This window comes from Heterodontus francisci, chromosome 4 (genome assembly GCF_036365525.1).
Source record: "Heterodontus francisci isolate sHetFra1 chromosome 4, sHetFra1.hap1, whole genome shotgun sequence".
NCBI lineage: Eukaryota > Metazoa > Chordata > Chondrichthyes > Heterodontiformes > Heterodontidae > Heterodontus > Heterodontus francisci.
Window position 1 is genome coordinate 54,735,704 of NC_090374.1, and position 17,566 is coordinate 54,753,269.

The 17,566-nt window shown below is 42.3% G+C and overlaps 1 protein-coding gene across 4 annotated transcripts in view; it reads right to left on the reverse strand.

Moving 5' to 3' along the window:
- Positions 1 to 17,566, reverse strand: part of tnpo1 (transportin 1) — a 206,288-nt gene that overhangs the window by 77,869 nt on the left and 110,853 nt on the right. For all 4 annotated transcript variants that reach the window (XM_068029557.1, XM_068029559.1, XM_068029558.1 and 1 more), the window contains exons 8-9: positions 7,749 to 7,871; positions 7,029 to 7,147 (exon numbers count right to left, since the gene is read on the reverse strand). In XM_068029557.1, coding sequence (XP_067885658.1) covers positions 7,029 to 7,147; positions 7,749 to 7,871 — 242 coding nt within the window. The remainder of the gene's footprint in view (positions 1 to 7,028; positions 7,148 to 7,748; positions 7,872 to 17,566) is intronic.

Genomic DNA, 17,566 nt, shown 5'->3' on the forward strand with positions numbered 1-17,566 from the left:
GAGGAGGTTCACCAGGATGTTGCCTGGTATGGAGGGTGCTAGCTATGAAGAGAGGTTGAGTATAGACAGGGTGGATAGCAAGAAGCTTTTTCCCCCCCAGAGTGGGGGATTCAATTACTAGGGGTCACGAGTTCAAAGCGAGAGGGGAAAAGTTTAGGGGGGATATGCGTGGAAAGTTCTTTACGCAGAGGGTGGTGGGTGCCTGGAACGCGTTGCCAGCGGAGGTGGTAGACGTGGGCACGATAGCGTCTTTTAAGATGTGGCTAGACAGATAAATGAATGGGCAGGAAGCAAAGAGATACAGACCCTTGGAAAATAGGCGACAGGTTTAGATAGAGGATCTGGATCGGCGCAGGCTTGGAGGGCCGAAGGGCCTGTTCCTGTGCTGTAATTTTCTTTGTTCTAGCTCCATCATAACCTCCCTGCTCTTATATTCTATGCCTCGGCTAATAAAGGCAAGTATCCCGTATGCCTTCCTAACCACCTTATCTACCTGTGCTGCTGCCTTCAGTGATCGATGGACAAGCATCCTAAGGTCCCTCTGACCCTCTGTACTCCCTTGGGTCCTACCACCCATTGTATATTCTCTTGTCTTGTTAGACCTCCCAAAATTCATCACCTCACACTTCTCAGGATTAAGCTCCATTTGCCACAGCTCCGCCCATCTTACCAGCCCATCTATATCATCCTGTAATATAAAGCCTTTCTCCTCACTATTTACGACACCACCAATTTTCGTGTCGTCTGCGAACTTACTGATCATACCTCCTATATTCACGTCTAAATCATTAATGTACACTACAAACAGCAAGGGTCCCAGCACCAATCCCTGCGGTACCCCACTGGTCACAGGCCTCCATTCGCAAAAACAACCGTCTACCATCACCCTCTGCCTCCTTCCACTAAGCCAATTTTGAATCCAATTTGCCAAATTAGTTCATGGTGTAGGGGGTAACATATTGGCATGGATAGAAGATTGGCTAGCTAACAGGAAACAGTGGGCATAAATGAAATTGAATACAAAAGTAAGATGGTCATGCTTCAGTTTTACAGGACTTGGTGAGACCATATCTGGAATACTGTGTACAGTATTGGTCTCCTTATTTAAGGATGTAAATGTGTTGGAAGCAGTTCAGACAAGGTTTACTAGAGTAATACCTGGAATGGGCAGGTTGTCTTATGAGAAAAGGTTGGATAGGCTAGGCTTGTATTTGCTGGAGTTTAAAGGAGTAAGAGGCGACTTGATTGAAACATACAAGATACTGAGGGGTGTCGACAGGATGGATGTGGAAAGGATGCTTCCCCTTGTGGGAGAATCTAGAACTAGGGGTCACTGTTTAAAAATAAGGGGTCGTCCATTTAAGACACAGAGGAGGAGAATTTTTCTCTGAGGGTCGCGAGTCTTTGGAACTCTTTCTCAAAACGCAGTGGAAGCAGAGTCTGGAAATATTTTTAAGGCAGCAATAGATAGATTCTTGATAAGCATGGGGGTGAAAGGTTATCGGGGTTGACAAGAATGTGGAGTCGAGGTTACAATCAGATCAGCCACGATCTTATTGAATGGCGAAGTTGGCTCGAGTGGCTGATTGGCCTACTCCTGCTCCTAATTTGTATGCTCATATGTAGTAAGATACGAACATACATACATACATAGCGCAAAGCCTTTGCAAGCTCCCTACTTACCCTATCTACTCGGAACATGGTCCAGATCTGCTTTATGTAGAGCCCATCCCACCGATACAGCTCCTTCCTGTGCCAGTACCCCATGAAATGGAACCCCACTTTCTCACACTAGACTTTTAGCCACGTGTTCCTCACCTAATTGGTCTGTCACTATGTCAATCTGCACGCGGCTCGGACAATAATCCAAAAGTTATTATTCTTCAGGTTCTGCTTTTTAAATTTAGTTCCCAAATCCTCATGCTCCCCCAACAGGATCGCCTCCCTGTAACTACCTATGTCATTAGTTCCAATATGGACTACGACAACTGGATTTACCCACTTTTCCAGCCACCTCAAGATATCCCTTACCCTGGAACCAGGTAGGGAACAAACCCTTTGGGATTCTCATAGATGGCAGCCGAGGATGCCATCTATCCCCCTAATTACCAAATCCCTTATCACTACCACATTTCTGTTTTCTCGTCAAGTGCAGTAAAAAAATTAACTAGCCAGGGTAACAGGCAAAGGAATCTGTTGCCAGAATGTCCTCAATAGTATGTAGACCTCCTGGGTGACAGAGTAAAGGATAGAACTGAGTGAATGCAAAAGATTTGAAAGGAGGGAACAGCCAGGATGCTATTCCAGTTCATAATGGAATCAACATAGGAGAAAAAGAATGGAGGTGCTGTTAGTCAGTCAGGGAATAGCAAGTTAAAAAGGTCAAATAACTCCCCTATTCTTCAATAGTGTCATGGGTTCTTTCACGCCCATCTGAGGTGCCAGACGGGGCCTCAACTGAACGTCTCATCTGAATGACAGCACCTCCTACAGGGCTGCATTGGAGTGTCAGCCTTGATTTTTGTGCTCAAGTCCTAAAGTGGGAGTGAACCCAGAACCTTCTGACTCAGACGAGTGTGCTACCAACTGAGTCACGGCTGACAGAGGGGAATAGGCAAGATGAAATGGGCTGGGATGAAAAGGTAGAGGATAGGAAGGGGAAAAGGAGGATAAAGGAGTTTGCCAGGAGACAATCTTTGCCTATGTTCCACATCATGATGCAATTCAACATTTTTGTGTCATCAGGATTTGCCTCTCCTGCTCATCTGTGATAGGATTAAGGTCCATGTTAGGTTTTTTTAATGTTCTAAATACTTTTTCCCACCACTGCCTTTGGTCTGCTGCATTGGCCCCTGGCCATGCTGCAGTTTATCAGTTCACTCTGAAGCCTGTGGCCCATGTCATGTGATTTTGTATCATGTAACCATTTAATCTACATTCAGAATCTTGCCACCACTCTTTTTTAATACATAATGGATGAGTAAGAGAGCACAGACTTGTAAGGGATAAATTATGTCTGACAAAGTTCTTTGAAGAAATAACAGCAATTGGTAAGTAAATGGATTTTCAAAAGTTGTTTAATAAGGAGAGTTGGGAATAAAATCTAGTGCATAGTATTCAAGGGAACTTGGTAGCATAGACATTAATAAAACGTACTGGGTACGGACTGATTTCCGGACCTTGGTCTTCACATTTATTACAATCAAATTGGGCAAAGGGAGCACAACAACAAACCTGAACACAATAATAGGAAGTACAGTTCTCTGAAGAGGATGATAAATGACTACAGGATAGAGACAGGTGACTCAATTGAACAGATGGACAGCAAATAAATGTTAATGTGGGGTAAAAAGCAAGTTAGATTTTGAAACGAAGGCAAGTAAATAAGTATACACTAAAAATTAAAATTTCCTATTCACGAAACTGAAAAATATTATCGGGTTCCAGGTTTTATCATGTACAGAAGAGGTAATCTTAAACCTACATAATTCAATGAAGTAGGCCAGTCAGGATAATGTGTCCAGATTTGAGCACCCCACTACAGGAATAATATCAAGGACAGGAGAGATTCATTTGGACACTAGCGATGTTATGTTATGAGAAGTGATGAGAGAACCTGGGAATCTCTTGAAAATTAAGTGTTTTTATAAAGGTGAAAATGGAAAAATACTTCCATTGATAAGTGACTATTTAACTTGAGATCATAAATTAAATCAAAAAACTGGAGGGAGAAATTTGAACAAAAGCTCCCCCCCTCCCCAGATTATTGATAGAACATGATACGCCCAACCAGAAGTAGAATTCATAATTGCTTTTAAAAAGGGATAAGTATTCAAAAATATTTTTTAAAATATTGGACTAAATTGATAGCTCTTTCCCTTTGAAAGTCAGCCCAAATGGTTTCCTTCGGTACGAGAATAAAATAAATGTGTCCCGAGGAATATTAGACTAGATATTTGATGCACTAATTAGTCTTTACCCTCAACTTTGGTTACACTTATTGATAATAATCAGACCTGAGTATTCACCTGCATCTTTGAAGCAAGACAATGCAGCCAATATTGCAGACCCAACCATGCTCTTGCATGTATTAAATTTTTGTGCACAATGTCCTTAAATGAGTAGCACAGCAAATACAAACTCACTAACTGATTGCTTGGAGTACTAGTATGACCTTTTCTGTTTGTTGATTATTTTTACCTGCATACTTGGACAACACAAAAGTTGAGTTTAGCTTTTCGAAGAACTTGCAAAATACCCTGATAGCTGTTAGACATAACCAAAATATTCAGTGAATTCCATCATGTTCACAGCCGACTGCAGTTTTGCATCAGCAACAGCTGATAAGAGTAACTGTCATTGTCTCCAGCAATATCACTTTTCACACTGTTGCAGCAATCAGCATTAAATTACATAGTGCATCAGTGTAGCCCACAAGATTGCTGAACACAAGAAATAGGAGCAGCAGTAGATCAAATGGCCCATCGCTATTCAATACGATCATGGCTGATCTTGGGATTCAACTCCACTTTCCCGCCCACTCGCCATATCCTTGATTCCGAAAAACCAAAAATCTGTTTATCCCAGCTTTAAATGTATTTAACAATGGAGCATTCATAACCTTCTGGGATAGAGAATTCCAAAGATTCGCAACCCTTTGAGTGAAGTAATTTCTCCTCATCTCAGTCCCACATGTTCAGCCTCTTATCCTGAGACTGTGCCCCCACGTTTTATATTCCTCGACCAGCGGAAACAATCTCAGTGTCTACCCTATCCAGCCCCTTCAGAATCTTGTATGTTTCAATTAAATCGCCTCTCATTCTTCTAAACTCCAGAGAAAATAGGCCCAATCTACGCAGCCTATCATGGGGTAACTCCCTCATCCCAGGGACCAATTTTGTGAACCTGCACGGTACCGCCTCCAATGCAAGTATATCCTTTCTTAAATATAGAGACCAAAACTGCACACAGTATTCCAGATGTGGTCTCACCAAAACCCTGTATAACTGTAGCAATACTTCCTTATTCCTGTACTCCAATCCCCTTGTAATAAAGGCCAACATGCCATTTACTTTCCTAATTGTTTGCTGTACCTGGATACTAACTTTTTGCATTCTCTGTATAAGCACACCCAAGTTTCTTTAAACATCACACTTACAAGTTTCAAACCTTTTGAAAAAATATTCTATTCTGCTATTCTTACAACCAAAGTGAATAACTTCACACTTTCCTACATTATACTCCATCTGCCATCTTATTGCCAACTCACTTAACCTATCTATATCTCTTTGTAACCTCTGTGTCCTCCCCAAAACATAACTTTTCACCTACCTCTGTATCAGCAAACTTAGATACATTACTCTCTGTCTCTTCATCTAAGTCATCAATATAGATGGTAAATAGCTGAGGCCTCAGCACTGATCCTTGTGGCACTCCACTATTCAGTGCCTGCCAACTTGAAAATGCTCCGTTTATGCCCACTCATTGCTTCCTGTCCGTTAACCAATCCTCTATCCATGCTAACATATTACCCCCAAACCCATGAGCCCATATCTTGCCTATTAACCTTTTGTATGGCACCTTATCAAATGCCTTTTGGAAATCCAGATATACTACATATACTGGCTCCCCTTTATCTACCCTATTAGTTATATCCTCAAAAACTCTAATAAATTTGTCAAACAGGATTTTCCTTTATTAAAACCATGCTGACTGGTTCTAATCATACTGTGCTTTTATTTTATTTTTATTTAGAGATACAGCACTGAAACAGGCCCTTCGGCCCACCGAGTCTGTGCCGACCAAGAACCACCCATTTATACTAACCCTACAGTAATCCCATATTCCCCATCACCTACCTACACTAGGGGCAATTTACAATGGCCAATTTACCTATCACCTGCAAGTCTTTGGCAGTGAGAGGAAACCAGAGCACCCAGCGAAAACCCACACGGTCACAGGGAGAACTTGCAAACTCCGCACAGGCAGTACCCAGAATTGAACTCGGGTCCCTGGAGCTGTGAGGCTGCAGTGCTAACCACTGCGCCACTGTGCTGCCCAAGTGCATTGTTAAGACTTCCTTAATAATAGATTCCAGCATTTTCCCAATGACTGATGTTAGACTAACTGGCCTGCAGTTCACTGTTTTCTCTCTCCCTCCTTTCTTGAAAAATGGTGTAACATTTGCCAACTTCAAATCTGATGTGACCGTTCCCGAATCTAAGGAATTTTGGAAAATCATAGCTAGGGCATCCACTATATCTGCAGCTATCTCTTTTAGCAGCTGTCTAACAAGGCGATTTAATGAACTTGAAGTTTAAAAGGCATCTTTGTCAGGATTTCCAATACCCTACAATTCCAAAGTCACTGAATCCACCTGAGAATTTCTCCCACCATTCTTCCCTGCTCTAATTATATTGAAACAATTACCTAATATTCCCAGTGTCAGCTAACCTCAACTTCTAATTTCTGTTAACTTGTAGCTTATTAATCACCTTGCAGTTAGTTCATGCAGTTATAACCTGGTGTCTTTTCGAGCCTGACGCTGCTCAACTGAACAAAGGGATATGATTCGGTACCAAATCATCTTCCCAAGTTCCTTCTGGCTTTAATTGCGAGAAAATATGCACATGAAGAGGATAAAGTGCCATTTCTTAATAGCTAATAAATGGTTACCTTTTCAGTATTTTAGTGAATTGAAGAATTTGAGGCCAGTGTGTTCAGTGAGCTTTAAAAATAATTTATTCTACTGGAAATTTTGCTGCAATGTACAGGTTTCACCATTTATTCTTGTTCACCTATCCGAAAAAACCTAAAATACTACAATAAGGTTCCTATTTTAATGGAATGTTTTAAATTTCCGATTATTTGTTTGAAGCCATGAGCTTCAAGGGATCAGTACTTTCAGCTAACAGATTGTTAACTCAATAAAAAGAACCAGTATATGTTTGCACATCAAAGAAAAAAGGCTTTTGTAAGTATTAGCTCATTAAGTATTAATGTGCTTATACTGGCAGACAGTTACTCACAGTGACATATGTCCAGAAAGTACATCTTTGCATATGGGCTGCTCAGCCAACGTTAGCCAGAACTCACAAGCTTCCAGTGCTACATTTTCATCGTGATCCTGTGTCCTCTGCAACATGTACTGTAGCAAAATAATGCGTTCAGTATCAGTAATACTCAACATCTTGGAAGAAAGCATGATGCCAAGCTTCAAGAACGAACTTCAAGTGTTTATTTACTTCAATATGTAAAGCTATTTGTTATAGAATATGGCTTTGACAAGAACAGTTCTATCCAGCACTAAGCAAAATAAATAGAAATGTCAAGATATTAACTTACAAGGTAACTGCATAATTGGGTTATCAAGAATTACTGCCTTTTCCATAGAACAGTGTTTATACGATAATAGTAGGCTTGTATTTTAAAGTTTAAACTTGAGAATATTTTTGAAAGAGAGACCAGATAGTGGCCTAACTTGAGAACAAAACCAACATAAACTACTCTCAAAAGTAGGTATTTCACAGAACAATTTACCAGGACAAAAATAATCGAGAAAAAAATGCATGCAATTTAGTGATGAAAAAGGATTAAGTTGATTGAGAAAGAGACAAATTTGTATTTATACTGCACCTTTCACACCGTAACACATTCCAAAGCGCCTCTGAGCTAATTACTTAAGAAAAGGTGTAGCTGCTGTAAAAGCAAAATAAAACGAGTTGATAATACTTCAATGTAGTTTTCACCTCAACAATGTTGTGCATCTGTGGGAGCAAACGATCCATTCGAACTTCAAGCAGCATAACAAGTGCACGGCACACATTTTTCCGTACTTCAGATTCTTCGTCTCCAGCCAATGCAAACAGATTCTAAGGGAACAGTATTTAATATTTAAAACTGCATTATCATTTTATATATTGCATTATAGCAAAGCATTACCTCTCTTTCTCTATGGGCTTTCTTTGGGTACAATGAACTCAGTGCCCAGAAAGTCAGCACCAACAAGAGAAGTGAAGCTACATTAAGTGGTCAGAATTCAGCATTCCTGAAGAACTCACAACAGACTACATATACTGCCAGTTTGCAAGAACACAAGAAACAGGAGCAGAAGTAGACCATATGGCCCGTTGAGCCTGCTCCGCCATTCAATACGATTATGGCTGATCCTGGGCTTCAATTCCACTTTCCTGCCCGCTTCCCAAATCCCTTGATTCCCTGCGAGACCAAAAATCTATCTATCTATCCCAGCCTTAAATGTATTCAATGATGGAGCATCCACAACCCTCTTGGGTAGAGAATGCCCAAGATTCACAATCCTGAGTGTAGTAATTTCCCCTCATCTCAGTCCTGAATGATTGGCCCCTTATCCTGAGACTGTGCCCCCGCGTTCTAGATTATCCAGTCAGTCGAAACAATCCCTCAGCTTCTATCCTATAAAGCCCTTTCAGAATCTTGTATGTCTCAATTAGATCGCCTCTCATTCTTCTGAACTCGAGAATATAGACCCAATTTACTCAGCCTCTCATCGCAGGACAACTCCCTCATCCCAGGGACCAATTTAGTAAATCTTTGCTGCACCGCCTCCAGTGCAAGTATATCCTTTCTTAAATGTGGAGACCAAAACTGCACAGTATTCCAGGTGCCATTTGTAGACCCAGTAAAAACACATAAAAACGGAGTTAAAACAAAGGAGCCACAGCACACAGATGGCCGAGAGATTGTAAACAGTATAGATAAGACATATTGATGATACCAGACCCTGTCTTTCATGTAGCAGATAAAGGGGGTCGTCATGGATTCTAGATAAGATCTGACTCATAGTAGATAACAGAAAGCTGTGAAGTTTTGAACAGGTTCTCACTGAGCCAAATAAGGAATTACCATTATGTCATTATACCAGACCCCTATGAGTAAGAGGGGAGGGTCTTGGAAACAAGATCTAACCCCCAACAAACTGAGGAAGGTACGAGAACCCCAGGGAAGAACACTCGAGAAGATACCCTGAGCCAGGGGCTCGGAGAACAGAAGAGCAGCCGCAAGTCCGAGACTGATCACCTCGCGTCTTGACAGGTAGTATACTGTACAAGTAGTGAGAGCTTGTATTTGATGATTTAGTGTGTGAATAAAATATCGATATGCCTTTCACCAATCGGATTCCGCGGATCCTTTAGAGTAAGTGCGCATTAGGCACAACACGTCTCAACAAAGCCCTGTACAATTTTAGCAAGTCATCTTTATTCCTGTACTCCAATCCCCTTGCAATAAAGGACAACATGCCATTTGCTTTCCTCACAGCCTGCTGCACCTGCATGTTAACTTTGTGCATCCCTTGCACGAGTATCCCCAACTCTCTGAACATCAACACGTACCAGTTTCACACCTTTTAAAAAAAAAATATTCTGCTTTTCTATTTTTATGATCAAAGTGAACTTCACACTTCCCTACATTATACTCCATTTGCAACATGAAAAGACTGTGTACATTGAACTGGTAGCCAGTATGAGTCTGCTTTTAGGAGAGGGGGACCTGGGGGCTCATATGCATAGATCTTGAAAGGTGGCAGGACACAGAGTAGTTAGCAAAGCATACGGGATCCTTGGCTTCATAAATAGAAGTATGAAGTACAAAAGCAGGGAGTTTATGCTGAACCTTTATAAAGTTCTGATTAGGCCACAACTGGAGTAGTGTGCCCAGTTCACATCACCATACTTTAGGAAGGATGCGAGGGTCCTCGAGAAGGTGCAGAGAAAATTTACCAGAATTTATTTATTTTTTTTAAAAAATTCTTTCATAGGATGTGGGCTTCGCTGGTAAGGGCAGCATTTGTTACCCATCCCTATTTGCCCTTGACAACTGAGTAGCTTGCTAGGTTACTTCACAGGGTAGTTAAGAGTCAACCATATGGCTGTGGGTCTGGAGTCACATGTAGGCCAGACCAGGTAAGGACATCAGATTTCCTTCCCTCAAGGTCATCAGCGAACCAGATGGCCTTTTACAACCGTCGATGATAGTTTCATGGTACCTTTACTGAGACTAGCTTTCAATTCCATATTTCTATTAATTAATTGAACTTAAATGCCACCAGCTGACGTGGTGGGATTTGAACCTGTACCCCCAGGGCATCAATTTGGGCCTCTGGATTACTAGTCCAGTGACATTACCACAAGGGCACCATCTCCCCAGGGATGAGGGATTTTAGCAACGTGGTTAGGTTAGTGAATCTGGAATTGTTACTCTCAGAACAAAGGAAATTGAGGGGAGATATGATAAGAGCTGTACAAGATTCTAACAGGTTTGGAAAGGGTAGACAATGAAAAGCTATTCGCATTAGCCAATGCTGCAAGGACGAGGGGACACAGATATAAGGTTTTGGCAACGATGCAAGCCGGGATGTGAGGAAGACCTTTTTTTTTTTTTAAACACAGCGACTGGTAATGACCTGGAACTCGGTGCCTAGAAGGGTGGTGGAAGCGGAGGCGATGAATGGTTTCAATAGGAAACTGGATAAGCACTTGAGGGAAATAACCTTACAGGGCTACGGGGATACAACCGCCTAATGGGACTGATTGGATTGCTCTACAAAGAGCCAGCATGAACTCAATAGGCCAAATAGCCTCCTTCTATGCAGTCGCAACTCTATTGCTCAGTGATAGTTGGTCGCTCTCAACTGTCCTGTACTGTGATAATTCTATTAATTGTATTCAATCTCTTCTAATGTTTTGAGTCTTTTTCCTGTACCGTTACACCCCTGGCAGGGTTGCCTGTTTTTTTTAAATCCGAGATCCCCATGGTTCCATTGTACACACCTATAAAGTCTACAAAGCTTAAATCCACGCTTCCTTTAATTTGCATACATCTAGCTACTGATGCTAATCAGCCTTGATGCTATGTTCCAAGATTTATTGCACTGTGAAGGGTAAGGGGCTACATGCGCAATTTAGACACCCCAATTTTCAATCTTTCAAAAACAAAGTTGCAGAGTAAACAGCATCACAGAACTCTACACTGCTGTTGACATACCACAGAGGGTCATTAATGATATCCTCCATCACACTGGTCGTCAACCAACAGTCCCAGGCTTTACCAAAGACGATGCAATCAGAAAATTATTTTTTAACACTAATCATGTTTTACAGCATATACAAAAGTTAACTGAAATTCTATGAGGATGACTGCAATACTCCCAAGTAAGGAAGTCAAAAATAAGGCATGAAGGCTAAATTCTCTCTCTGGATACAAAAAAAAGTTTGTCATTGAGTGTCTTATTACACAAAAACACTCAGAGCTGTAATAGAATGAATGGCCTTTGGTATACACGAGTTATGTAGGTAAAATTACATTTCACACCTCAGATTAGTTTATTGTTCATTTTTGAAAATTAAAAATTTAGAGCTCATCGAGTTCTGAATTTAGTAACTAATGAGGCATAGCATACAAATAGAAGGAAAAGGATTTTCAAGTTAATGAGCCTAATTTTCCACGTAGCAAATACCCCCTAGTCAATACGTGCACCCTCACCAGCCCAAATATACGGGCCAGGGGAATCACTAACTTTATCCATTTAATATACCACAATATCAAGGAGTTGTATCTGTATGACTTTCCCTTCCAAATTCTATGATCTATATCTCCTGCAAGACATTTTAGTTCTTCAGTACCCACCATATGAAAGAAAGTTAAAACGGAGGTAGGCTTATGAGAAAAATACAGTGTTGGGTGTAGTGAGGAAAAAGGGCAATTCTTCAGAAAAGGAATGCTTCCATTTAAGATGACCTTACATAGAGAAACATAACATTAAATATTTAGCAAATTCTCCAAATACTAAAGGAGAATGACGTCAATGCCTGACAGAAGCAGCATTCCCCTCAGTCCAAACTGCACTCCAGCATCAAAATAATTCTTGGCCAAACAAAAGTAATGTTTAGTGAACATATGGGAATTTTTGACAGGTGACAGCCTTGTAGGCATGAATAAGAGACTTATGGTAGGCCTAGGATATGGCAAAGCTGACTTTGTAGAACAATTGTACAATTCCTTTCTCCCCAATGCCTGTCCACCATCTACAAGACACAAGTCAGGAGTGTGATGGAATACTCTCCATTTGCCTGGATGGGTGCAGCTCCAACATAATTCAAGAACATACGAATTAGGAGGAGTAGGCCACTCGGCCCATTCAGAAAGTTCATGGCTGAACTGATTATTCGACATTTCTACCTACCCCCGATAACCTTCCACCCCCTTATCAAGAATCTATCTACCTCTACCTTAAAAATAGTCAAAGACTCAGCTTCCACTGCCTTTTGAAGAGGAGACTTCCAAAGACTCACGACCCTCAAAGAAAAAAATTTCTCATCTGTCTTAAATGGGCAACCCCTTATTTTTAAACAGTGACCCCTAGTTCTAGGTTCTCCCACAAGGGGAAGCATCCTTTCCACATTTCCCCAGTCAAGACCACTCAGGATCTTATATGTTTCAATCAAGTCGCCTCTTATTTTTCCAAATTCCAATGGATACAAGCCTTGCCTGTCCAATCTTTCCTCGTGAGACAGCCCGCCCATTCCAGGTATTAGCCCAGTAAACCTTCTCTGTACTGCCTCCGATGCATTTACATCCTTTCTTAAATAAGGAGACCAGTACTGTACACAGTACTCCAGATGTGGTCTCACCAATGCCCTGTATAGCTAAAGCATAACCTCCCTACTTTTGTATTCAATTCCCCTCGCGATAAACAATAACATTCCATTAGATTTCCTAATTACGTGCTGTACCTGCATACTAACCTTTTGCGATTCATGCACTAGGACACCCAGATCCCTCTGCATCTCAAAGCTCTGCAATCTATCATTCAGATAATGTGCTTCTTTTTTATTCTTCCTGCCCAAGTGGGCAATTCCCACTTTCCCACATTATACTCCATTTGCCAGGTTTTTGCCCACTCACTTAACCTACCTATATCCCTTTGTAGCCCCCTTATGTCCTCTTCACAACATACTTTCCTACCTAACTTTGTGTCATCAGCAAATTTAGCAACCATACCTTCAGTCCCTTCATCTAACTCATTTATATAAACTGTAAAAAGTTGAGGCCCCAGCACAGGTCCCTGTGGCACACCACTCATTACATCTTGCCAACCAGAAAATGACCCATTTATGCCTTCTCTCTCATAGTCATAGTCAGAGTCGTACAGCATAGAAACAGGCCCTTCGGCCTACCGCGTCCATGCCGACCATAATCCCTGTCTATACTAATCCCACCTGCCTGCATTAATTCCATATCCCTCTATGCCTTTCTCATTCAAGTCCAGATGCCTCTTAAGTGTTGTTACGGTTCCTACCTCCACCACCTCCTCTGGCAACTCATTCCAGATACCCACTATTCTTTGTGTGAAAGATTTACCCCTTTGATCCCCTTAAAACCTCCTCTCTCTCAGCTTAAATCTATGCCCTCTAGTTTTAGTCACCCCTACCAAGGCTAACAGGCTCTGGCTATCTACCCGATCTATGCCTCTCATAATTTTATATACCTCTATCATGTCCCCTCTCAGCCTCCTTCGCTCCAGGGAAAACAGACCCAGCCTATCCAATCTCTCTTTATAACTCAAGCCCTCCAAACCAGGCAACATCCTTGTGAATCTTTTCTGCACCCTCTCTAGCTTAATCACATCTTTCCTGTAGTGCAGCGACCAGTCTTCTATCCCTGCCAATATGTTACCCCCTACACCATGAGTTTTTATTTTCTGCAATAACCTTTGATGTGGCACCTTATCGAATGCCTTCTGGAAATCTAAGTACAGTACATCCACCAGTTTCCCCTTTATCCACAGCATATGTAACTCCCTCAAAGAACTCCAATAAATTGGTTAAACATGCTTTCCCTTTCACTAAACCACGTTGACTCTGCCTGATTACCTTGAATTTTTCTAAATGCTCTGCTATAACGTCTTTCATAATAGCTACTGACGTTTTCCCCAAGACAAATGTTAAGCTAACTGGCCTGTAGTTTCTGGCTTTCTGTCTCTCTCCCTTTTTGAATAAAGGAGTTACATTCGCTATTTTCCAATCTAACAGAACCTTACCCGAATCTAGGGAATTTTGGAAAATTAAAACGAACGCATCAACTATCTCACTAGGCACGTCTTTTAACACCCTAGGATGAAGTCCATCAGGACCCAGGGACTTGTCAGCCTGCAACTCCAACAATTTGCTCAGTATCACTAGTTTAAACTAGTTTGGCAGGGGGATGGGAACCGGAGCTACGGAACAGTGGATGGGGTAGCTGTTGAACAGACAGATACAGAGTGCAGAGAGTCTGTGAGGAAGGTTAGACAGTTGACAGGGCAAAGTGGCAGCCAGTATGATGGGTTGAAGTGTGTCTATTTTAACGCAAGAAGTGTCAGGAATAAGGGTGATGAACTTAGAGCATGGATCAGTACTTGGAGCTACGATGTTGTGGCCATTACGGAGACTTGGATATCACAGGGGTAGGAATGGATGTTGGATGTTCCGGGGTTTAGATGTTTCAAAAGGAATAGGGAGGGAGGTAAGAGAGGTGGGGGAGTGGCATTGCTAATCAGGGATAGTATCACAGCTGCAGAAAGGGAGGTCGGCGAGGAGGGTTTGTCTACTGAGTCATTATGGGTGGAAGTCAAACAGGAAAGGAGCAGTCACTTTATTGGGAGTTTTCTATAGACCCCCCAATAGCAACAGAGTCACGGAGGAACAGATTGGGAGGCAGATTTTGGAAAGGTGCAGAAGTAACAGGGTTGTTGTCATGGGTGACTTCAACTTCCCTAATATTGATTGGAACCTCCTTAGTGCAAATAGTTTGGATGGAGCAGTTTTGGTCAGGTGTCCAGGAAGGTTTCCTGACTCAATAGGCCGACTAGAGGGGAGGCTATGTTGGATTTGGTGCTTGGCAACGAACCAGGCCAAGTGGCAGATCTCTCGGTGGGACAGCATTTCGGTGATAGTGATCACAACTCCCTGACCTTTACTATAGTCATGGAGAGGGACAGGAGCAGACGGGATGGGAAAATATTTAATTGGGGGAGGGGGAATTACAATGCTATTAGGCAGGAACTGGGGAGCATAAATTGGGAACAGATGTTCAGGGAAATGCACGACAGAAATATGGAGGTTGTTTAGGGAGCACATGCTGCGACTGCTGGATAGGTTTGTCCCGATGAGGCAAGGAAGGGATGGTAGGGTGAAGGAACCTTGTATGACAAGAGATGTGGAACAGCTCGTCAAGAGGAAGAAGGAAGCTTACTTAAGGTTGAGGAAGCAAGGATCAGACAGGGCTCTAGAGGGTTACAAGGTAGCCAGGAAGGAACTGAAGAATGGACTCAGGAGAGCTAGAAGGGGACATGAAAAAGTCTTGGCGGGTAGGATTAAGGAAAATCCCAAGGCGTTCTACACTTATGTGAGGAACAAGAGGATGGCCAGAGTGAGGGTAGGGCCGATCAGGGATAGTGGAGGGAACTTGTGCCTGGAGTCGGAGGAGGTAGGGGAGGTCCTTAATGAATACTTTGCTTCAGTATTCACTAGTGAGAGGAACCTGGTCGTTTGTGAGGACAGCGTGAAAAATTTTGAAAGACATGAGGACAGATAAGTCCCCGGGGCCAGACGGGATATACCCAAGGATATTAAGGGAAGCGACGGAAGAGATTGCTGCACCTTTGTCAATGATCTTTGCGTCCTCACTGTCCACTGGAGTAGTACCAGATGATTGGAGGGTGGCAAATGTTATTCCTTTGTTCAAGAAAGGGAATAGGGATAACCCTGGGAATTATAGACCAGTCAGTCTTACGTCGGTAGTGGGCAAATTATTGGAGAGGATTCTGAGAGACAGGATTTATGATTATTTGGAAAAGCATAGTTTGATTAGAGACAGTCAGCATGGCTTTGTGAGGGGCAGGTCATGCCTCACAAGCCTTATTGAATTCTTTGAAGATGTGACAAAACACATTGATGAAGGAAGAGCATGGATGTGGTGTATATGGACGTTAGCAAGGCGTTTGATAAGGTTCCCCATGGTAGGCTCATTCAGAAAGTAGGGAGGCATGGGATACAGGGAAAGTTGGCTGTCTGGATACAGAATTGGCTGGCCCATAGAAGACAGAGGGTGGTAGTAGATGGAAAGTATTCAGCCTGGAGCTCGGTGACCAGTGGTGTTCCGCAGGGATCTGTTCTGGGACCTCTGCTCTTTGTGATTTTTATAAATGACTTGGATGAGGAAGTGGAAGGCTGGGTTCGCAAGTTTGCCGATGACACCAAGGTTGCTGGAGTTGTGGATAGTGTGGAGGGCTGTTGTAGGTTGCAACGGGACATTGACAGGATGCAGAGCTGGGCTGAGAAGTGCCAGATGGAGTTCAACCTGGAAAAGTGTGAAGTGATTCATTTTGGAAGGTCGAATTTGAATGCAGAATACAGGCTTAAAGACAGGATTCTTGGCAGTGTGGAGGAACAGAGGGATCTTGGGGTCCATGTCCATAGATCGCTCAAAGTTGCCACCCAAGTTGATAGGGTTGTTAAGGCGTATGGTGTGTTGGCTTTCATTAACAGGGGGATTGAGTTTAAGAGCCGCGAGGTTATGCTGCAGCTCTATAAAGCCCTGGTTGGACCACACTTGGAATATTGTGTTCAGTTCTGGTCGCCTCATTATAGGAGGGATGTGGAAGCTTTAGAGAGGGTGCAGAGGAGATTTACCAGGATGCTGCCTGGACTGGAGGGCTTGTCTTACGAAGAAAGGTTGAGGGTGCTAGGGCTTTTCTCATTGGAACGAAGAAGGACGAGAGGTGAGTTGATAGAGGGGTACAAGATGATGAGAGGCATAGATTGAGTGGATAGTCAGAGACTTTTTCCCAGGGTGGAAAGGGCCATCACCAGGGGGCATAATTTTAAGGTGATTGGAGGAAGGTTTCAGGGAGATGTCAGAGGTAGGTTCTTTACACAGAGAGTGGTGGGTGCGTGGAATGCACTGCCAGCGGTGGTAGTAGAAGCAGATACATTAGGGACATTTAAGCGACTCTTGGATAGGTACATGGATGATAGTAGAATGAAGGGTAGGTAGTTACTTAGATCTTGAGTAGGTTAAAGGTTCGGCACAACATCGTGGGTCGAAGGGCCTGTACTGTGCTGTTCTATGTTCTATCATGTCCCTAGTAATTGTAATTTTCTTGAGCTCCTCCCTCCCTTCCATTTCCTTACTTGCAGCTGATACTGTTACATGTATCCTCAATAGTGAAGACCGATGCAAAGTATCTGTTCAATTCATCTGCCATCTCCTTATTGTCCATTATTAATTCCCCAGACTCACTTTCTATTGGACCAATGCTCACTTTAATACATTTCTTTTTAAAATATCTTATTTTATTATATTTTAAAATCTTAAAATTGTAATTTTGGGACTGTAATTTTCTTGAGTTCCTCCCCTCCCTTCCAATTCCTGACCTAGAGCTAATACTGGGATGTTACTTGTATTCTCAATCGTGAAGACTGATGCAAAATATCTGTTCCGTTCATCTGCCAGTTCCTGATTATCCATTATTAATTCCCCAGACTCA